Genomic DNA, 21,879 nt, shown 5'->3' with positions numbered 1-21,879 from the left:
GTATTATGTACTCTTCTAGGTACTGGGCAAACAGCAGTTCCTGTTCCCATAGAGCTAATGTTCTAGTAAGAACAACTAACAAATACATACTGTTGGATGTATTGAATGCCATGAAAAATAGAGCAGGCTTAGCGGATACAAAGTGATGGGGCATACTACTATATTTCAATAGAGTATTAGAGAGGATTCCTTTACAGTGACATCTGGATAGAGACCTGAATGAAAGGAGGAAGTCATGTCTATCTGAGGGAAAATGTTCCAGGGACACGGAAGTACAAAGGTCTTCATATCTATTGTCTGCCTTCTTGATTTGCCAAATTCTGAAAGGTAGAGTGTTGGTCTACCAAGAGTGTAGTTTTGCCAAACTCTTATATGAGAGTACTTCAAAAAGTTCATGGGAAGGGCCGGCCTGTGGCTCACTCGGGAGAGTGCGGTGCTGATAACACCAAGGCCACGGGTTCGGATCCCATATAGGGATGGCCGGTTAGCTCACTGGGTGAGCGTGGTGCTGACAACACCAAGTCAAGGGTTAAGATCCCCTTACCGGTCATCTTTAAAAAAAAAAAAAAAAAAAAAGTTCATGGGAAGATTCGTATGATCTTAATTCTATTTTTCCAAGAACTTTTTGAAGTACCCTTGTCTATGTAACAGTTTTTGCTTTATACAGTTAACATCCTATTAAATGCATAATGATTCATAACAATGACATCTTAGCAGGTATAAAATTTCCTCTTTGCCCCATTTAATGATTTCTGATATTAAGTATCTGACTTCTTTATTATTACTCCTTTCTGGTTGTTTCTGCTTAATAAATCCGTTGTGCTGCTGTTTTCAACCTTTCAATGTCATTTTGAGAACATGAAGTTTGACTTTTAACCCCATCTGGGAGCTTCTAACTTTTTAATCATATTTATTATACTTACTGATATGCTTGGTCTTATATCTGCCCTCTTAATTTTTCTTTCCTTTTTAAAAATCTTTTCTGAGTTTTGCTGTTTTAAGGTCTTTGCTTCCTTTTATAAATTCATAGTTTGGAAGTCCTATCCTGGTACTGAGAAGTATAACATTACCTATAATAACCCTCTCACTCCCACCCCAACCACAATCTTCAGTCTTCTGGAAAATTTAAAAGGAATTTACAACTTCATGGGTTTTCACATCCACCTCCAGTAAAGCCTGGATTACATGTTTCTGATTAACAATAGCCTTATTTCAGTGGTACCAAAATACTCCTTTACTGCAAATTTACATTAGTAAAGTTTATCATATGTGCCCGCTATTTTTAACATACTAGCAACTTGCCCCTATAGGAAACAGAAATGGTGCATATACTTTCAGAACCACAAACTTCTAACTTTGGCTTTTACTAATAGTCTTGCTTTCAGAACAATGAACAAAAGATCGTTAGGCACAGACTTGCACTATGAGTTTTAATTGGAAACATTAAAATGGTTTAATAACTCATAACAATTATAAAACTTTGGTAGATGAATTGTACTATCATTTAAGAGGCATTTTTCTTCTGTATTCCTGAAAAAAAACTTTGCATACTTTTGTTTTCTGTTTTCCATTTGAGAGCAAGATTTTGAAGAGAGGGTCTAAACTATTTATAAATTAAAACCCAACTAGATTAGAAATGAAATACAAAGAGAACTACATCTATACTCAGCTGTGCCATAAGAGCATAGGTGATTTTAGCTCGTGTTCTGGGTATGAAAGCAATTTAGTTCATCTCACAGGAAACAAAAGCAGGTGCTGAATCACGGAAACCCAATCAATTATTTTTAGCATGCCTCTTAATTTTTCTGTCCCCTGGTTTCTTGTCTTCTGTGCCAGAGTCTTGGACAGGTAACCACTTGAGGGGATGTCGGCGATAGATGGGCCATGGAGGAAGTGTCAGCTGGACCAGAACAGAGAAAATGCATCAATTATAGCCATTAAAAGTTTAAATACCTGTTAAATCCCAAATGACTCCGGTGCTAAAGATAAAACAAAAAACTGAAAACTTGATATCCCTATGAAAGTTCTGTGCCACTGCCCAGACAAGACACTTATGATGGGAACACACCTCACTGTTTACACATATGGCTTTAAGACCTAAAAGAAAGGTGACGGAGGCAATGTGAGCACTATGAGAAATTCCTGCTAGTAGTGACCTTAAGATTATTGCCTGGAGTAGCTGCCAAAAAAAAAAAAAAGCTGTATCTTTTTATGCGGCTCACATCATCTGACACTATTTGACATTCTATAAAGATAGCAAGGGGAAGCATGGATGGGGGAAGAGTTGACTCTGGTTCTCACTACCAGGTCCAACCAAACCAATCTAACTCAGAAAATGTAAATTGCCACTAACACCCAAACACCCGCAAATTTCTTACCAAACACGAAAAAGCAAATCCAGCCATAACTATATAGACAGTCCATCCAAACTGTTCAGCCACGTACCCGTAGATAAATCCAACTATCTAGAGACAAACAAAGTATATTAAATACAGGTAACCTGGGGGGTAGAAAAAGATTAAATGTAAAACCAATACTTACTGCAGAAAAAAGAATAATTCCCTGAAACATTTGTTCAGCTAGCTTCTGGCCCTTGTAATCCTGGGGTGAAGAGCAAAAAAAAGGAGTTGGTTCCAACACCGAGGAGGTACAGTTCCTGCCCTGATCTCACAGCTTTAGCACATGGCAACCCTCAAGGGCCTGGACAACGTATCAGATTTTGGGTTTCCCGGGGGAACTGAAGCATCCCAGCGGAGCAGGAGCAAGGGAATCCTTACGGGGGAAGAGGGAAAGGGACCCAGGAGGTACAATTCGGGGAGAAGGGTGGACGGTAACGGTCCGGGCTGGGAACCGCACAGCACCGGGTCGGTGCTTAAACAAGGGCTTCAAAGCTGCCAAGCTCAAGAGCGGCGTGCGGAGATCCCCGGCCTCGCCCTCACCATCTGCGTGGGCAGCGAGCTCAGATGCTCCAGCATGACTGGCCGAGGAAGCGGGCGGCAGAGCGCAGGCAGCGGGCTCCGGGCCGAGGGCGACCGAGACTCAGGGACTGTAAGGGCCGTGCTCTGGAACTGTGTGTCGCCTGGCGGGCCTGCCAATGCCTGCAGTGCGATGGTTGAGGCCCCGGAAGCGGATGTTGCGGACAGGCCGCGACAGCCGGTGGTCCCGCCCCGCGCCAACGCTAAGCGACGTGCGCTTTCGCAGCTGGTTGTAGTCCGGCCTGCAGCCCGCGAGGGCGGAGGTGGTGACGGCGGCGACCCGCCCCTGGCATTGCGCGCCCGTGAAGGGTTAGTCGTCAGTGTTGATGGGTGCGCGGAGCCGCGGCTCCGACCGCTCAAACTATACTAGACAGAGCCTCCGCGGCTTAACGGCCGCCGGTGCGCGCCGTATCTCCATGGCTACGGCCTTTCCTCGGCGAGGACCCCGGCGGCGGGGCTGCCCGGCGGCGCCTGCTCAGCGCGGCACTCTCGCGGTTGAAGCAGCGGGCCGGCTTGGGGTTGTGGGACTGTGCGGTTGCCGCGGAGCTAGTGGGCAGGCGGGCGAGCGCGCTCGGCCCGGAATGCAGGATACGCGGGCAGCCCGGCGGCGGGCTAGGCCCTAGGACCTGCCGCGCGGGCGCTGAGCTGGCGGGGCGGGCTAGGGCGCGGGCGGCGACAGCGGCTCCTCCTTCGGTTGCAGGTAAGGGTGGCCTCAGGAAGCCTCAGGGCAACGACTTGTCGGAGCATCCCGCGGCCTGAAGGAAACCCCGGAGCGTCACACTACCTCCCGATCACGCCTAAGCGTAAGGGGCCGTATTTACCTTTACAATTTAGTGGGGACCATCCCAAGTCACATGTTCGAGAGAAAGGGAATTCCCTTGGGAAGGTGACTCCGGTCCTTGGCCGTCCCTCGCACCCGCATGGAGAGAGTCCCCATCCCGGGCCCGACCTCGGCCCACTGACATGCATTCTGACTTCACTTGGCCTCACAGTCCCAAGCTGGGCCCTCCCGGTAGAGACCAGCCAAGGGTTCACTCAGTCCCTCTTTCAAAGCCGGTGTATGTCTCAAAAGCTTAGACCCTCCCCTGTTACCGTGAGCTAGGTGGGGTGCCCACGTTTCAAAGAGAAACCGTCTGGGGAACCTGGGCCTCTATGGTATGTATGCAGTTAGCCACAGACGCTCCCGGTGCAGGGTGGGGTGTGGCTGCCGCCCTCATTCATGCAGCCAGCAAATATCCACGTCACATTGTTTGCGCCAGGCAGTGGACCGAGGACACGGCTGTGGCCAAGACCAGGCTGTTGCTCCCTAGAACCTAGAGTGTGTCAAAGGAGACAGCCACATCACCCCAGAAATACATGACACTGGATTAGCCCCTGGATGGGGAGGCCCAGGAGAGGTGCCGCTCATTGTGGGGGTGGGGTGGGGGCGGGGGGCTTGACTTCTGAAAACCAAGTAGGAGCCAGCCAGATAAGAGGTAGGAAAAAGTGGAAGTGTATCCTCAGTGCCTTTCCACCCTTCAAGGTAGCAGAGGCCAAACAGTAAAATGCAGACAACTTTGACACTTTTCTGACCTCAGGAGCCAGCCCATGTAGTGGGCAGAAACGAGATGGGCAAGGTATACCAGTCTCTTTCCTATGCTATGTATGTATTTCTTGGTGTGTTTGAACAGACTTTGTAGTGTATGTACAAATAGACATATCCTTCAGTGCACTTTATACCATAGTAGTTGCTCTGGAGACTTTATGGAATTTGAGCTATAAAGATAGGGGAAAAAGAAATTGCCTGTCAGTTTCCATTTGAGAGAGCACCCCATTGGATCCATGTTTTTCCTTATATTGGAACCTGCTTTCATGATTATTGCCAAAGATTGCATTACCTTTCTGAGCTGAGAACTAACCTTGCTGCTCGATTAGCAAGATCATTCAACAAATGTCACGTGTCTACTACTGTTTGCCAGACATGGTTTTAAGGGGCAGGGATACGTCAGTAAACATTTTTGTTGGGCGGTCCCTGTTTTCGTAGAGCTTACATTCTAGTCAGGGAAGACATAAATAAACAAATAAATGAGATAATTTTATAACTGAGGAGGGGGAGTGGTAAACTTTCTGATGGCCTTTGAGGGTATGAGTAAGGGAAGGACAGATAGATGACCTTGATCTCTGGTGACCTCTACAAGAGCAGTTTGAATGTAGGAACAGAAGTCTGGTTGGAGAAGGCTAAAGAGAGGATGAGAGGAGAGGAAGTGGAGCTAGAGACTTGAAATCCTTTCAAGCTTTTAGAGTGAGGAGGAACAGAGAAGTGGGTCTGTGGGTTAATGGGTGGAGTGGGAAGAGTGGTGTCTTTTTTCTTTTTTTTTTAAATTAACTGAAAGATACCAGAGCTTGATGGGTGTGATCCAGCAGAGAGTTAAAGAGGTTAATGATTCTACACCAAAGAAACAGTTATAGGATAGGACACAGAGCAGCAGTGGAATGGCTTTTTATGCAAGTACTTGGTCCATAAAATAGGAAGGAAAACAGAAAGGTGGGCATAGGTGCTGAGAATGTGGATATAAATGCAAGTAGCTAGCAAGTTAAAAAAAAAAAAAGTGTTCTTTTCCCCTAAGATTTCTTTCATTTTTCTGGGTATGCCTGCTGTGGGTGCGTGTGTGTGTGCGTGCATGTGTGGTTTTTTGTTTCATTTTTGTGAGTGATTTGGGAAAGTGAACGTTTATAATTTCTAAAGAAATATTAATTTTTGTACTGGACAACTGAATATTGCTGATCAAATTGTACACAATTGTGTATTATTACAAAAGTATTAGGGTATACATGCAATTTTGTTTTGAGAATTCCTTCTGACCAGATCAGGGAAGCTCCATTACCAGGAATGGTACCAGGAAAGGAAATATGGATCAGACATACTCCATAATAACTGGCATTTTGCAAGTAGGTAACTGTGGAAGAATTTTAGGAGCAACTGTTTTCTGCCAAGTTAATCTACTTAAGTACATCAAATGCTTGCTAGAATTGTGTTTTTATTGTGACCAGCTAACTGGAATAGCACAAATACATGTGACTGTAGATCCACATATTACCCTGTAAGTAACTTACTAGAAGTTGAAAAGCTAGAACATTGTCCTTCCTACCATTACCCAACTGGGATTTATTCGAATGAGATTGTTTTTCTTCAGTCTTGGTGGAAATTGGCTCAAAGCAGGCAGATATTAGGGCTTTGAGCAGCTCCGGGTCTGCCAGCTTCTGTAGTTAAGGCTCAGCCCACAATAGACAAACAGTAGATACACAATAGGTAGATATGATAGAGACATTTGGCTTAGGATATAGAAAGTATATTCTTTTTTTTTTTTTTTCGGCAGCTGGCCAGCATGGGGATCCAAACCCTTGACCTTGGTGTTATAACAGCCAGCCAGCTCTATAGTGTATATTCTTTAGAGAGGAAGTTCATTGGTATAATATACTTCATATATACTCCTCTAGAGAGAAATGAATATGTGTGTGTGTGTGTTTTAGATTGTTCCTTGGAAGTCTGAGTTATTTTTCCCCAAATTTGTAATCTAGCTTGTGATCCCCAGTTTTTTAAACACTTCTCCAACATATTTCTACTCTTTTCAGAGGTCTTTAGAAATCAAGTGACGTATACGCACACAATTTACGTAGGATGAAATAAATTCAGACTTACTTTGATTCTTAGAAAATGCTATGTTCATTTTTTTGGTTTTTTTGGTGGCTGGCACAGGGATTGAACCCTGGACCTTGGTGTTATCAGCACCTTGCTGTAACCAATTGAGCTACTGGCCAGCCCGAAAATACTATGTTTGAAAGTGTTTTGTAAAATTAATAGCCTAATGTAAATGTTAGGTACTACCATGGGTAAAGATGAGGTTAAAAAAAAAGGGGGTTAATGGTCTCAAATGTAGGATCACAATATTCTGGTTGCATAATATTTGTCTTTAAGGAAACATTACCCAGAGATTATTGTAGAAATTTGTTTAATAAATTTAGTTTTACCTATAATCTTGTTTCCATTGAGTTATTTGTTTTGAAAAAGTGAAGGCATCAGATGAGCTGGGGAGGACTAGCTAGGGCAGAGTGACAGCATTAGACACCACTTTCTCAAGAGATGGGTAGTTAACCAACAGAGATGAAGCCCCGAGAAGAAGCCCATTTTTTCTAGCAGCAGGTTTTTAATTTTGGAGAATAGGACTCTAAACTTAGCAAGATTAGATTTTGTGAATTTTTGTAATTATTTTTCTCTGCTGTGGTTTTGTCAAGTGAATTTGGGTAATTTTCTGTTCTCTGTGGACACTTACGTTAAAAGTGATCGGGATACAACTCCAAACAGCAATGTTTTGTATTGACGAGGCTAAGCTCAGGTTACTTGATCATAGACAGCTAAGTCCATGTCTAATTTAAATAGGAACTTTAAATAGAAATTCATTCTGAAATGTTTCTATAGTGGTTAGACTCCAGGTACTATTCTTCATAGGTTTCTTTTGCTTTTCATCAAGTGTATAATGTGTAAGGCTAATGCTGTGTATTTCTCCAAGTTATTTGGAAGTGTTTTATTATGACTGCCATAAAAATTTTGGGTCCCAAATCAGGTTCTTGGAAACTGTTAATTTGAAATATGTTTCGGGCAGAATACCATATGTGCCCCTTGTTTCTACCTGAATAAAAGTGTTCAGGCATTTTGATGGCCAGTCTCGTGTACTTACTGACTTTAGGGCCTGTTTTTGTTTTGTAGGCTTAATAACTAATATTTATATAAGACAGAAGAGAAAGATGTCATTCCGTAAAGGTATGCTCTTTCTAAAAATTGTTGTTTTTATACCTGGTCAAAGGTAAAGAGGTGTAATGCAGGCTTTTCCCATCTGTTTCAGTAAACATCATCATCTTGGTCCTGGCTGTTGCTTTCTTCTTACTGGTTTTGCACCATAACTTCCTCGGCCTGAGCAGTTTGCTAAGGAATGAGGTTTCAGGTATGGGAACCCTTACTAATGTCGCAGAATCTTTTGAGGATCTGGAGTTCCCTGTGTCCCACATCCTAAGTTACATCACTATGTTAAAGGAAAAGGAAGCTTGTTTCTTAACCTTACAAAAGCTATGATAGATTCTGGGAGAGGGCATAGTAGTACTTCACTGTGCTCTTGTAGTGTCCTCCCACCCCGCTTCTTCTCCCTGTAGTGCAGTAGTTTGCTAAGGGTTTGATCTGACATAATATTCTTTTTCACCAAATCAGAGACCTTAGAGGAGCTTCTGTGGGTTGCCATCTGCTCACATATCAGCAGGGCAGGGCTTCAGAAGGTGGGGGCGGGCAAGGGTCCCTGGTGTTTGATGCCTGTCCTGGTCACTAGGGTGCCCAGTCTGGTTATTTTCCTTCACCTGTTACTTTTCTTTAACTTGTGCAACTGCATTATTGGGACTCTAGTAATAAAATCATAAAGACTTGTTAACTGACTTGAAATCACTTGATTGTATAATTATATTGCAAGTTATTTTAAATTAGTTCTTTATTCTGCTTTGCCTTGGTATTGAGGGATGTTTGAGGCTTCAGAGTGTTTGTCAAAAGTCATATTTGGATTGCCACCCACTGTAGTTGGCCAGAGCGAGAAAAGACTAATAGTTTTGCCCTAACTTTCCCTGAGTGCTCTGATAGCATGTTTTATAACAATATACGTATATACAAAGAGTACTTCAAAAAGTTCATGAAAAAATAGAATTTAAAGATAATACAAGTCTTTCTATGAACTTTTTGAAGTACCCTTTGTGTGTGTGTGTGTGTATAATGTATTATGTATATAAAGTAATGCATTCTTCTGGTAGGAAAATTTATAAAAAAGAAAATAGCATTCAAGCTTCATGAGGGCAATTTGTTCACTGCTTTATCTCCCATGCTATGGATGATGGCTGATACACAGGTGTTCAATAAATATTAGTTGAATGAATGATTTCGTTGCCTAGAGATCACTTTTACAGTTTACTTGTTTTCACAGGAAAACATAGTTTGGTACAATGACTTTCAGGCTTTTTGATGGCGACCTCATAATAACAAATGCATAATATGCAGCACACACATATACATGTGTATTTGCTTATTTTACATCTATGATGGTAGGGATTTGTTTTATTATAGCTGTAAGCCCAGTGCCTAGATATTGCCTGGCACATAATAGGCATTCAGTGTTCAATGAGTAATGAATGGTAAATGAATGAATGTATTATAAAAGGCAAGAAGGTTTACAGAACAATACTTGCAGTTGCTGTGTGCAATGCACTCTACTTTTCTATTTGAATTCAATTTTCTATTCCAATTTGGAAACTTTTTCCATTCAAATTGATGATCTAAATTGATTTCATGCCTACTTATGATTTGTGATTTGAAAAACACTGATTTACTTTGTTTCTAGCTTTTCACAATAATAAATAAAATTGTGACTTTTGATTATCAAAAGGAACTTATCACCAGTTCCTTTCAGATTTTTTCCTCAAGAGAGGTGGCAAGGGGAATGATGGGGTCAAAGGCTATGTACCTTTTTAAGGATATTGATAGAAATTGCCACAATAGAGGCTGGCTGATTAGCTCAGTTGGTTAGAGTGCAGTGTTATAACACCAAGGTCAAGGGCTCAGATTCCCATACTGGCCAGCCACCAAAAAAAAAAAGAAAAGAAATAGCCACAATACATTGTGGAAGTTTCCATTATTTTCCTACTAGCAGTGTATCAGAGTGCTGTCAGCCTATTCTTTAAAATGCTTCTTCTACTTTTCCAAAAGCTTGGTTACATACAGGAAAACACAATTTCTGGGTTGTATGTTTCAGAGCTTAATGGGGGAGAACGAGGTAAATCAATACCATAATCCTCACGTTACCTTTTCCATGTCTTGGACTCTATATCAAAATCTCATGAGATTGTGTTTGTATCACAGTGCCTTCCTATGTGTGTTCTTTTCAGATTCAGGAATTGTGGGCCTTCAGCCCATGGGCTTTGCCCCAAATGCTCCCCAACATGCAGTAGACAGGAGGCAAGAGGACATTCCTGTGGTCATTGCTGCATCTGAAGACAGGCTCGGGGGGGCCATTGCAGCCATTAACAGCATTCAGCACAACACACGCTCCAGTGTGATTTTCTACCTTGTTACGCTCAACAATACAGTAGACCATCTCCGGTGAGCTCTGCTTAACTGATGATTCTGCTTCTAGAGGATGTTGTAGAGCTGGCCAGCTGCCAATTCAGGAACTGATTTTCTATATTTATATATTTTAATACAGTTGAGATTATACCACATGTTAAGACATATATGGCATGTTTTTCCATGTGATTATGTCATAAGGATGTCCCCATTATAGCAGAAATAAGGAGCTTATGCCAAGAAGTAAATCAACTGTGTCACTATGTACACTGTTAACTTCACCTGATAATTGTTTTGATAATAGGACTTCCTCAGTGAAGGAAGTAATATGCTGATTTATAAGTCACAAATTCCTTATGTCATGGATATGCTCTATGCTCTAAGCAGTTCTGATCTAGAGTGGAAAGGGACTTGGGAGCAATGGCAACAGTATGGTGAAGTTGTGAGCACAGATCCTGATCCAGATCCTGGCCCAGAGGAACTTGGGGAACCTTGGAGTCCATTTCCTCATCTATAATTATGGGGTGAAAATATCCACCTTACAGGATTATTGTCAAGTAAATGACAAAAAATATATAAAACACCTAGCACTTAGTAATCACTCGGTAAATAGTTCTTGCTATTTTAATTGTTATGACTATTAATAGAAACCCAATCAGATGGACAGTCTCATCCACGTTTTAGAAATGAATTGAGACTTTCAAAGTTTACTCCAAGAAACAGCTTGTCTAACAGATTAACAGTTGTCAAAGTACTAAAATATTTCCATCCTTGTGATTTTCTGCATGGTTCATATTTAGTTTGTGGAAGTTATATGATTTTCTGAGATATGAAAAACTTAGAACCCAGCTGGCCAGTTAGCTCAGTTGGTTAGAGTGTGGTGCTGATAATACCAAGGTCCAGGGTTTGATCCCTGTACCAGCCAGCAAAAAACCAAAAAACCCCTCAGAACCCTCCTAAAATATAGAAACAAATACTACATTAAAATAGACTAAAGAAATACCATTGAGTGTCCACAGAATGCTGATATGAAGTGGACCTAAAGAAAATGTGCAGTACTTATGAAACACTGGCTTTTCTTATAGGCAGTTTCACAGACTCACGTGGAGGAATTACTTAGGGTTATCACTAAATTAATAAATTAGTCTATAGATAACAGACTGATTACTAGCTTTGATGATAATTAGATTTCACTACTATCATACTTTGACTTATTTTTCTCACCAGGGTATTTGGAGGGTTGAGTTGTATGGTGATAAGATGTTCTGAATTCAATAGAGTTTTTTTTACAGTAGTTTTAGTGTTGGAAGAGTATTACCATAGATTCTTGGTTTAGGGAGGGACTTTGGTGGGAATAGTATCACTTCAGGTGAGGAAACCAAAGTTCATCTATTTGGTCAGTAAGTATTCTCTTACATTATATTATGCTCTTCTTAAGAAGGCACAAAGATAAGGCTATGGTTTTGAGACATGATTATTTAAAAGTGAAATCTGGTGCTTTATCTTCATCAGGTCTTGGCTCAACAGTGGTTCCCTGAAAAGCATCAGGTATAAAATTGTGAATTTTGACACTAAACTTTTGGAAGGGAAAGTAAAGGAGGATCCTGACCAGGGGGAATCCATGAAACCAGTGAGTTCCATGCATCCTTGTTTGTACTTAGGAGTATTAGGAAATGATTGGAATACCTGGAAAGCTGTGGGCACAATGCAGGTAGTTCCCTGGGGACCAAGCCTGGGCAGTTCTAAGAGTCCCCTGACTGTTTTCTCCTGTATGGGTACTGAGAGCATTCTAGGAGTTTCTATGTATCCTATGCCAATACTTCTTTCCTTTTCCAGTTGACCTTTGCGAGGTTCTACTTGCCAATTCTGGTTCCCAGCGCTAAGAAGGTCATATATATGGATGATGATGTAATTGTGCAAGGTACCAAAGAATGTCACAAGTGCTGTTCTCTGTCCAGATTGCAGGCTATAGTGGTTGTCTTATTTATGGTCTGCTATGAAAGGCCACCTTATGGAAAAGTGGGAGAACAGGAAATCTCAAGGCAACTAGAAATGTAAATCTTAATAATTTATCTATTTCAGGTGATATTCTTGCCCTTTACAATACACCACTGAAGCCAGGACATGCAGCTGCATTTTCAGAAGATTGTGATTCAGCCTCTACTAAAGTAGTCATCCGTGGAGCAGGGAACCAGGTAAATTACTTACTAGACATCCCACTCCCTATGAGGTGGCAAATTCAGGGCACTCTTACTGTTTTTGCTGCATCTTACATCCCCCAATTATTTTATCACAAAACTCAAGCCTGCTTTTCTGTAGATTTGTTCATGGACTTGACAACTTAATTCTCTATGAACATCCGGTTTAATATATCAAAATCAAGGTCTCTATACTGTCTAACTTGGAAATTCAAACATCACTTTTATATGCTAATAATCTGAGAAGTTATAGTTTAACGAGCAGCTTTTTTTACTGGCTATAAAATTCCATCTGTTTGGAGCAGTAAACATATATTCTATTTGTATTTTTTAGTACAATTACATTGGCTATCTTGACTATAAAAAGGAAAGAATTCGTAAGCTTTCCATGAAAGCCAGCACCTGCTCGTTTAATCCTGGCGTTTTTGTTGCAAACCTGACAGAATGGAAGCAACAGAATATAACCAACCAGCTGGAAAAATGGATGAAACTCAATGTAGAGTAAGTATGTAACGTGCCCAGCCATGAAAACGCTCGTATTTCAACTTAGGGAGTTGTGACAGGAAGTTAGTGTCTATTCTTCACTAACATTTGTTATCTGTCTCACCAAGAGAGGGACTATACAGCAGAACACTGGCTGGCAGCATCACGACACCTCCTCTGCTTATTGTATTTTATCAACAGCACTCCACCATTGACCCTATGTGGAATGTCCGCCACCTTGGTAAGTGGAAGTAATTAACCAATGAGTTAAGCTAATGAGATTAGCTTCTAAAGAACTGTCCTCAGGGATGGGATGTACACTATCAACTCTTACCCTTAAGATTTCTGCACAATTCGGCATGACATTATGTCTGAGTGGTACAATCATTTTTGGCTCTTTTTCTCTCAATATAAGGTTCCAGTGCTGGAAAACGATATTCACCCCAGTTTGTAAAGGCTGCCAAGTTACTTCATTGGAATGGACACTTTAAGCCATGGGGAAGAACTGCTTCATATACTGATGTTTGGGAAAAATGGTACATTCCAGATCCAACAGGCAAATTCAGCCTAATTCGAAGACATACGGAAATTTCAAACATAAAGTAAAATAGAACTTAAACTATAAGCATTTCTCAGGAAGTCGTGGAAGACGTATGTGTGGGAAGTAACAGCTGCTGGGCTTTAATGCCCATCTGTAGCAACCATGGAAAAAAGATAAATGCTCCGTCTGGCAGTCAGCTTCCCAAATAGACTATAAATATGTTTCCATCTACCTTACCAACCAAGTGTTTTCTTACTGTAATGCTGAACAACTGAAGAATGGACTGAGAAAGCTGATATAGTTAGCTCAGCCAGCTGGTACAGGTAGTTTCAAACTGCTGTCTGGTTATTTTATGACTCATGGCCTGATCTGTAAATAAAACCTACATTTTTTAGTAGGCATCTGATTTTTTGCTTCCAGATAACTACTTATACCCACTCACTGTATAATAAGAGATGGGCTGAGTCTTTTAACAGAACTTGGAGACTTTCTGAATTGTCTGATGGTTTTAATGAATATATCAAGATACATATCCACAAAATTTACACAGCTCACGTCATACTGTAACAAACTGGCACATTATATAGGTAAAGTCTGTTTAAAACGTGAAGAAAACTCCTTATAAAAGACAAGGTTCTGCTATACGTAACCCATACTGAAATCATAAGCATCATCCTCTTCAGTTGTTTTATCCAAGGTAAAAGATCCTATAGACTGTTCACCTATAGTGGAGGAAAATAAGGTGAGGTATTATTAAAAAAAAAAAAAAAAAAAAAAGTAAAAGTGATTCTACACCATGCTACTTTCTTGGGTTTTGTAGAAATAATTAACCAATGGCCTAAGCTAATAAGTCATTAGTGTCTAAAGAATTAGTATCTAAAGAATCCCTTTGTCCCAGACTTACCTGCTGCAGACTCCTCAGGCAGTGCCTCCTGTGTCTCTTCTGCAGGGGACATGTCTGAGCTCTTTTCCTATGGGACAAAACAATGGTGCTAGATTAGTAGCTCTTGTCCATTCACTATTCCAAGTAATTCAGTACCAGGAAAAAATTAAGTATTAAAAGGTACACATAATGATATGTATAAAATTAAGGGTAATGACCACAAGCCTCAAATACCTAAATTGTATGGGGTTTTTCCAGTTGATTACAAGATATTTACTTGATTTTTTTTGTTGTTGTTGTTGTTTTTTCATGACCGGCACTCAGCCAGTGAGTGCACCGGTCAGTCCTATATAGGATCCGAACCCGCGGCGGGAGCATCGCCGCGCTCCCAGCGCAGCACTCTACCAAGTGCGCCACGGGCTCGGCCCGATTACAAGATATTTAATTTCTATCTTTAGCCCTTACCCATTTGTTATACATTATAATGTTAGAAAACTCACCTTAGCTTTAAACAACATACTTACATCAACGTTTTCCCCGTCAATACTTTCCTGGTCACTGTCCACAACTTCATCATCCTCCAGCTGCTTCCTCTCTTTCTGTTTTGGCAATTCTTCAGGTATGTCCTTTTCCTCTATGATTCCGTTTGTCAGGCCCGAAGAGTGGAAAAGGACGCTGTTGGCTAAACGAGGGCCCCTGATGGCTGGGAAAAGCATGAAGCCCATGTAAACAGGAATGACCTTTACTGGCCTGTCTGCCAATGAATACAGCAATGGAACAAAAATCTCACTCACCTTGCATGCAGTGTGCATTATTCTTTTCCAGTTCTTCCAGATTGAAGCCCCCTTTCATGTCTGCCACAATGCTCTCATTAAAATGTGGAGAAGGAGTCCAGGATGTAGGAGGATGGCAATAGTAACCTAAAGAGGCACTGGTATTAAAAATAAGATTTGTCAAAAATCAGTTCCTTTATTCTGTGTGGTCGCCAAAATGCCAACAGAAAGAAGCCTTACCCTGTCCACTCAGACCACAACAGTTTGGCAGCACCTTCAACATTTGGGCTTCCTCCTTTTTGGTGCAGACCTCTTCTCTGAGCAAGCATAGTAAAAAATTCCAGGGAATTCTTATAATCTGGGACAGTATACTTCAGTACTATCTTTAAAAAGGCAGAATAGGAACTATCATTGATCTGATATAGTACAGATGTTTAAAACAAACAACCCCCCCCAAATTTTCTACTAAAATGCTTATGGATGAAAGAGAAAATGGCAGTGAGGAGCTCAAGGGAAGGAGTTCTTTTACCTGTCTAGCATCAGCCTGGGACAAGATGGCACTCGCAGCCTCCATTGGTTTTACTACTTCAATACTTGCCGGACTTCGTAGAGCAAGTGCAGTGGAAGAGTTAAGTGGAGACACGATGAAGCTAGGACTATCTATGATTGTGATCTGTTTGTCCAAGGGAACAACCTGCATGCTCCTGAAAGAAAAGAGATGGAATTGATGGGGGCAGTGGTTTATCTGGAGGGCAAGAGACAGACCATGAAGCTCAGGGTTGGATTGAACAAACTCAGCACAGCCAGTCAGATCCAATTTATCATCATTTGCTTCATGTTTATCTAAAACCCTAATAGCATACCCACCCCTTCTAAACAGAAACACAGCATTATAGCTTACATATCAACCTAAATGTATACCGTTTCCTCTGCCATAAACATTATCCCTTCTTCTACTTGGCAAACTTCTATTCACTTCTATCTCTTGGGCAGCTTTCCTCTCTCTGAATCCATTTGTTTAATTTTCAAATCAAATTGTGGGCATCTGTCCTACTCTAATCAACTCTTCCCCAAGCCTAGCACTGGTCTAACCCTCATCCTTTCACTGACAGCTTTAAAGAAAGAATGGAAAATTGCCTTACTCAAGATAACCAAAATAAAATATTTACTCATCTATAACAAATTGAATATTTTACCTTGTAAGCCCCATGGATACACCGACATTACATATCCGTTCTTGTTTTAAGCTATTGATGATGCTGCTTTTCCCCACATTTGGGAAACCTACAAATTATGGGGAAATCCACAGATACAAAAGACATTATATATGCTGGTAGTTATAAAATTTCTACCACCTAATTTTATGTTTGCCTGATGTTTAGAGCAAGATCAGAGTTGGATCTGAGAGTCTTCACTTCAACACTAAGACCAATCTTAGCTTCATCATTTCTTGCTCAAGTAATGAAAGGGCAGGGAAAGACTTAAATTCAAATAGAACCAAAAGCTTTTAGAAGCCAACTTCCTACAGTGCCCATTCCCAACAAAGAAAACCTGACAGCAATTTTTAAAAAATTTTGCGTGTTTTTGGTGAGGTGGGCCAAGAAGCTAATGTTTGAGCAAGCCCATTATTTGATGACAACTTTTTTACTTAACATGGAAAAATTCTTGGCTAAGTATCTTGACACTGAAGAACTGAAACTCACCAATTACTCCAACTTGAATAGCTTTGCCATAAGTCTCCTGAAGACCTCCAAGAAGTTTCCAAAGGCTCTCTTTCCCAAAGCAGACTTCACTTTTGAATGGAGCAGCTTTCTTCTTTACCTTCACATGTTAAAATACCAAATAATTAATTTTTGACAACTTGGATAAAACCCAGGCAACTGGCCACTGAGCCCTGCTGTTAAAATCACTACACTCTATTGTCTTTCAGATGACCTCTGGATAAAATCAGCATTGGATCTTGTAATTTTTCATTTTTAAATCAAGATTTTATACACTCATCATATTTCAACCGTTCAAAATCTGAAAGAACCACACTTCTCACCACTAACAGCAAAAGGTACCTTGCTTATCTTCCCTTTGTCCTTCAGGTTTGTTGAGGCTCTGAAAACCACTGTTGGCAATTCTTTCTTCAAATAATTTAGCCAGCTCTCCAAATTCTCCTTTGGTACCAGATCTGCTAGGAATTAGGCACAGGAGACATGCTCCAATTTGGTTATTTTGTCGAGATGAATTTACAAAATCTGGTAAACTATAGATTTTATTCTGGTTTGCCTTCCCTCAGCCTTTTCAAAAGGAAAATGAGGAAAGCCTAAGCTCCCTACCATGCTGCCCTTATCCTAACGGAGCTCAGCATCTACACATCTGTATTTCAATTCCCCCTGTATTTTTCACCCTTTCAGAACAAAGTCAACCTCTGGATTATAACCCTAACACTAGAGCTATGTTTCCAGAATTTACCCTCAGCTGCAACTACTTGTTTTCTAATCCCCACAGATAATTTTAAACCCTGTTCCTACTTTGTGCTTCACAAGACTCTGTTCTGGGTCTTCCTGTTCCTGCTGCTCAAACCCATGTACATAATTACACATTTCATTAAATATTTTGTCACATTCCAATTTATCTTGCTCCTGAATTAATACTTGACGCTGTGCAGGTGTGGGGAACTTGGCACACTGTCATCACTCGCTATGTGAGATATACTGCACAGTAAGCTAGGTAAAGAAGCTTATACCCTTAAATAAGCCAAGGTAGTACGTACTGAATGGCAAAAGAACAGCAGAAACCAGTTGAATAACTTGTAGAAATCACCTCCTACCCATTGCCCAGAACTGTCTTTGGCAACCACAGTGTACATGCTCTGGCTTTGTTGAGGTCAGAGTTGGATCTTATCAGTCTTCAGTGACAATCAGACTGCTCAGATGTTTTCCTCATACCTCACTAGTGCACATGGAAGGCAAAGGGCATCCCTTTTGCTCACCTGACTTATTTAATACAAGTACCAGCTTTTTCTGTCCACTGTGAACAATGGCTTCTACCTGAGGACACCTGCAACCAAGGGGATCTCTAGCATCCAACACCTCTAGTACAACATCTGAGGCTTCAATCACCTGTCAAGGAAGAAATGATCAGAATAACACCCCTTGCTCTGGAACACCCTCAACATGAGTGTACTGGCATTATCCACTTGGTAACAAGGTGAGCTCAGAATTGCATCTCATATCTTCGCTTTGGAATGGAGAATGTTGATATGCTCATTGTTTCTCACAGAAAAAATTTAAAAAGTGGTAATACCTCCAACTCTAAATATGAGTACAGTCCTCCCATAGCGAATTATATAGTTTGGCCCTGCCAAGAGCTCCTGAAAGGCACAGTCAAGTTCTAGCCTCAGGGGGAAGTGAACTTGGGAAAATGGGTGTTGCAGATGGGAATGCTGGTGAACAACTACATCAAGACACCACCACCCTCCTGAGCTCCTTCATTTAGGTTTCAACAGAGTATTTTCCCTCTTATTCTAATGTACTTAACTCAGTCTTAAAAACAACCATGTAAACATGTTATTTTAACACAAACTGTCGCTTTTATAAATCACGTTTATGGGGAACAACTGATCCCACACAAAAATTTAAACTCAAAGAAAATATTTTTGTCAGTTAAACATACTGGGAAAGGCCTTAAATAGGATAAAAACAACTTGCTAAAGGATTCTTCCAGCTCAAGTGAACTTCACTTCCACCTTTGCAAAGCTGGTGTCAGGTCTAGGAATGACTCTAGTCTTTTAAACCTCATTACCCTTTTTAGACACTGATCTAGACTTAGATACCTTTTTAAGTTCCTGACAATATAACTTCTTTATACTCTGTTTGCCCGACTTGGCTTTCTTCTTAGAGTTGTGTTGCGCAAATTCCTAGAGAATAAAGGGGAAAATATACAAAATTAGAAGTATAGCACTTGTAACCTGTATCTTCATTTTTCATTAAGACGAAGTCTGAACTCAGTTTTTTCCCTCCCAGAAGGCTCAGCAGCCCCTACCCTATGTATATGTTTTTACTTCTGCATCAGAACTCATTTTTCATTTACAAAGAGACCTAATCATACCTCCTCCACAGGACCCACATTAGATGGCTTAACACCAGGGTTAGTTTCAAGTTTTCTTTTCTTTTCTTGCTCCTTCTGCCTCTCAAGTTTCTGCTGCTGTTTTAATTCTTCAAGCTGTGTCCAAGAGAAATGGGTGAGCCAGTTACTAGTGGTGTTACCTTACTTTGGAAAAAACACACATACCCACATTACACCATTCATTAGAAGTTTCAGCTAACCTAACTTACCCGCTGTTTCCTCAGCTCCGCTTCCCGAAGAAGAGCCTCCTTAAAGGGAGCACTGTTTGGAACTCCTGGGTCTTTCCTAGGCTTCTTGTGACCCCGTTTTTTAGCCTCCTTCCTCAATTTTCGATGGTGCTCTCGAACCTATTATAATAAAAATCTCCATCAGTTCACAAAAATACCTTTTCATTTAAGCAGAATTCAAGAGAGAAACCAATCTGGCTACAGTTTAGTTATGCCTGTAAAATGTCTTAGAAAAAAATGAAGCTTTTTTTTGTGTGTGTGTGACCGGTAAGGGGATCATAACCCTTGGCTTGGTGTCACCCGCACCACGCTCAGCCAGTGAGCGCACTGGCCATCCCTATATAGGATCCGAACCTGAGGCCTCGATGCTCCCAGCACCGCACTCTCCCGAGTGAGCCACAGGGTCGGCCCGAAAAAAATGAAGCTTTAATAGGAATCACAGAGATCGCACACACATATATGTATAAAACAACTGTCACTAGGAGGCTGTCTTTGCAAGGATTATTAATATGTTGAGCAAAGTTTACAGACTTTCTTATAACCAAATTACCGCACTTTCCCACAGCTGTACCTCAGAGCTTGTGCCCACAATCTATCCTGAGACTAAATCATATCAATCCAGACATCCCCGTGGTGGAGAGGTGAGGCAGAAATCAGCCTAGCAATATATTTGCTATAGGTCTCCCAAGCACACACTTACCTTTTTTTGGATTTTATATCGCTTATGACAAGTCATGCGTTTACTTGCTTTCTTTAACTCTACAAAGAAACACATCACAAAGGAATTAGACAAGAATGATCAGTTTGTTTAGTTTTTGGTGAGTGCACTACGGAGTCACGTCCTTTTTTGTGTTTAGCTGTCAAACAATGTTAAGAATAACGCGGGGCGCTTAATAAAAACATGCCACTCCCAAATCCCGGAGAAGTTGATTTAATAGATACAGAATGGCACCCAAGTTCTTTGAGCCTACTCTTCCCATATTAGAAAGGGATCACACACAAGAGCGTATGAGACCGCAAACGACAGTCACTTCGTGTCAAACACCACGAATAATAAGGCAGGACAGGACCAAGTCTGGAAGGCTGCTCTCAGCTCTCACCTGAGCCGGGCCTTCACGTGGCAGAAAACTGTGGGCCCGAAACCTGGCTCACACGGTGTTTCTTTACGAGAATCTCGCCTAACTTTCTCCACCCTCGGAGCCAAGCCTTCCAACAGCCCGCGGTTAACAAGATCGACGACGGAGGGCCTTCCAACCCTAGGTTCTACGCGGGAACAGGGCGACGGCCTACCTATAACTACACCCGCCGAGACTAAGCCGCAGAAGAGCGCCCTGGTGGGTTCAGCAACCACCAGAGACAGGGGCCCCTCCAACTCACGCCTCCGGACCCCACTTACTCGGTCGCTTCATGCTGGCTGTGGAAACAGCAGGGGCAGCAGAAGCAACAGCAGTACCGTGCCTCTGCGGGCGCCACGTGCGAAACGAGGACACCGGCAAGCGTCAGGCACTCACGCTGCCGCCGCAAAGTGCGCCGCCGCCTCTCTGCGTGCGCGCGCACCCAGTGTCGCGCGGAGTCGGGATCGCTTGGCGGCCGCGGGGCTGATTTTGCGGCGGCACCGGGAGGGGTGAGGGTGGTGAGGGCGGTGAGGGTGGCGGGTGCCGGAGCGACGGCAGTGGCCGCAGCCGGAGGAGCAATAGCAGCAGCCGTGGCGGCCACGGGGCGGGGCACGGCGGTCGGCGACCGCGGCCGGGGCTGCAGGCGGCGGAGCGGCTGGGTAAGGCCGGGGCCGGGGCGGGTGGGGCCGCTCCCCCTCAGCCAGCTGCCGGGCCTTTGTATGGGCCCTGGCGGGCGGGCGGGAGCCGCGGCTGAGGCCCCGCCCCGGCCGTGGGGACGCGCCGGTCGGGCCGGCGCGCGGGGCGGGGCGCGGCGCGGCGCGGCGGCGGGCCTCGGGAAGGGCCTGGTAGCTGCCTTTACGCACCTGCCGGCCGGGACAAAGGCGCGCCGCGGCCTGGACACTCCCCGCGCCCCTCTTTCCCGCTCGTCGCGGGGTAGCTTCAAAGCTGTCAACGTTTTCCTTAGTCCCCCGCACCAGTGACAGGTCGGGAAAGTCCTATTCATTTGCCCTCAGGGCCTCGGGTTTTTTTTGTTGCTGTTTTGTTTCTTGACAGTTCGACGCAAACTCTCCCAATGATTTTTTTTTCCGTGTGACCTTTCAGACCGAATATTTTTATCAATGGGATTATATTTAGAGTAAAGGCCAGCCAGATATTTCGGCTTCTCATCTGCAACACCAGAGAGTTGGGGTTATATATGACTATATATGTGTCCTGGTTTTTAAATATTTTTCCGTCTCTTAAGGTTTTTTACTTTCTGAAAGGGAAACATAGTTTTGTAGGGGAGATTTCGGTTTTCGGAAGAAATTTCGATTTATAGGGGAAGAAAGAGTGGCAAAAATGTAGAAGAAATCCTGAAAAGCAAATGACAAATACACAATATAGTGGATATGAAATTGTTATAATTTTTATAACAATTATAGAAGCATATGCTGGAGTAA

At 42.3% G+C, this 21,879-nt stretch overlaps 4 protein-coding genes and 4 non-coding genes across 32 annotated transcripts in view; 2 read left to right on the top strand and 6 right to left on the bottom strand.

Moving 5' to 3' along the window:
• Positions 1 to 1,404: 1,404 nt before the first annotated feature.
• On the bottom strand, positions 1,405 to 3,912 carry SPCS1 (signal peptidase complex subunit 1). Its single transcript, XM_063113404.1, has 6 exons — positions 3,867 to 3,912; positions 3,420 to 3,663; positions 2,940 to 3,336; positions 2,542 to 2,601; positions 2,379 to 2,465; positions 1,405 to 1,900 (listed from the first exon to the last, which is right to left on the bottom strand). Exons 1-6 carry the CDS (start codon positions 3,910 to 3,912, stop codon positions 1,775 to 1,777), a joined length of 960 nt encoding a protein of 319 aa, XP_062969474.1. The 3' UTR covers positions 1,405 to 1,774.
• Positions 3,182 to 14,309, top strand: GLT8D1 (glycosyltransferase 8 domain containing 1). 6 transcript variants are annotated; one of them, XM_063115424.1, is made up of 11 exons: positions 3,182 to 3,284; positions 3,676 to 3,778; positions 7,720 to 7,773; positions 7,856 to 7,954; positions 9,927 to 10,140; positions 11,617 to 11,734; positions 11,941 to 12,025; positions 12,187 to 12,299; positions 12,637 to 12,803; positions 12,914 to 13,026; positions 13,201 to 14,309. In XM_063115424.1, the coding sequence occupies exons 3-11, from the start codon at positions 7,758 to 7,760 to the stop codon at positions 13,389 to 13,391; spliced, it is 1,116 nt and encodes a 371-aa protein (XP_062971494.1). In that variant the 5' UTR covers positions 3,182 to 3,284; positions 3,676 to 3,778; positions 7,720 to 7,757; the 3' UTR covers positions 13,392 to 14,309. The 6 variants fall into 6 exon arrangements, with proteins under 6 accessions (XP_062971494.1, XP_062971496.1, XP_062971499.1 ...); XM_063115426.1 differs by lacking the exon at positions 3,676 to 3,778 and having other exon boundaries at positions 3,185 to 3,284; XM_063115425.1 differs by lacking the exons at positions 3,182 to 3,284; positions 3,676 to 3,778 and adding an exon at positions 3,469 to 3,675.
• GNL3 (G protein nucleolar 3) lies at positions 13,814 to 21,137 on the bottom strand. 2 transcript variants are annotated; one of them, XM_063115422.1, is made up of 15 exons: positions 20,722 to 21,137; positions 20,026 to 20,084; positions 19,308 to 19,445; positions 19,081 to 19,194; positions 18,806 to 18,889; positions 17,963 to 18,092; positions 17,046 to 17,158; positions 16,686 to 16,803; positions 16,179 to 16,266; positions 15,512 to 15,686; positions 15,223 to 15,365; positions 15,004 to 15,140; positions 14,734 to 14,912; positions 14,231 to 14,297; positions 13,814 to 14,048 (listed from the first exon to the last, which is right to left on the bottom strand). In XM_063115422.1, the coding sequence occupies exons 1-15, from the start codon at positions 20,732 to 20,734 to the stop codon at positions 13,966 to 13,968; spliced, it is 1,641 nt and encodes a 546-aa protein (XP_062971492.1). In that variant the 5' UTR covers positions 20,735 to 21,137; the 3' UTR covers positions 13,814 to 13,965. The 2 variants fall into 2 exon arrangements, with proteins under 2 accessions (XP_062971492.1, XP_062971493.1); XM_063115423.1 differs by lacking the exon at positions 20,722 to 21,137 and adding an exon at positions 20,616 to 20,712.
• LOC134391439 (small nucleolar RNA SNORD69) lies at positions 15,746 to 15,822 on the bottom strand. Its single transcript, XR_010024977.1, has one exon. It is a non-coding gene; the product is annotated as a small nucleolar RNA SNORD69 (small nucleolar RNA).
• On the bottom strand, positions 16,359 to 16,434 carry LOC134391438 (small nucleolar RNA SNORD19). Its single transcript, XR_010024976.1, has one exon. It is a non-coding gene; the product is annotated as a small nucleolar RNA SNORD19 (small nucleolar RNA).
• LOC134391448 (small nucleolar RNA SNORD19B) lies at positions 16,918 to 16,999 on the bottom strand. Its single transcript, XR_010024983.1, has one exon. It is a non-coding gene; the product is annotated as a small nucleolar RNA SNORD19B (small nucleolar RNA).
• LOC134391437 (small nucleolar RNA SNORD19) lies at positions 17,845 to 17,921 on the bottom strand. Its single transcript, XR_010024975.1, has one exon. It is a non-coding gene; the product is annotated as a small nucleolar RNA SNORD19 (small nucleolar RNA).
• PBRM1 (polybromo 1) overlaps positions 20,904 to 21,879 on the top strand; it is a 113,613-nt gene continuing 112,637 nt past the window's right edge. For all 19 annotated transcript variants that reach the window (XM_063115401.1, XM_063115419.1, XM_063115405.1 and 16 more), the window contains exon 1: positions 20,904 to 21,099. The gene's annotated coding sequence lies outside the window, so the exon portion shown is untranslated. The remainder of the gene's footprint in view (positions 21,100 to 21,879) is intronic.

This window comes from Cynocephalus volans, chromosome 11, assembly GCF_027409185.1.
Source record: "Cynocephalus volans isolate mCynVol1 chromosome 11, mCynVol1.pri, whole genome shotgun sequence".
Taxonomy (NCBI): Eukaryota; Metazoa; Chordata; class Mammalia; order Dermoptera; family Cynocephalidae; genus Cynocephalus; species Cynocephalus volans.
The sequence above is the reverse complement of the archived record's forward strand: the minus strand, read 5'-3'. Positions and strand labels throughout refer to the sequence as shown.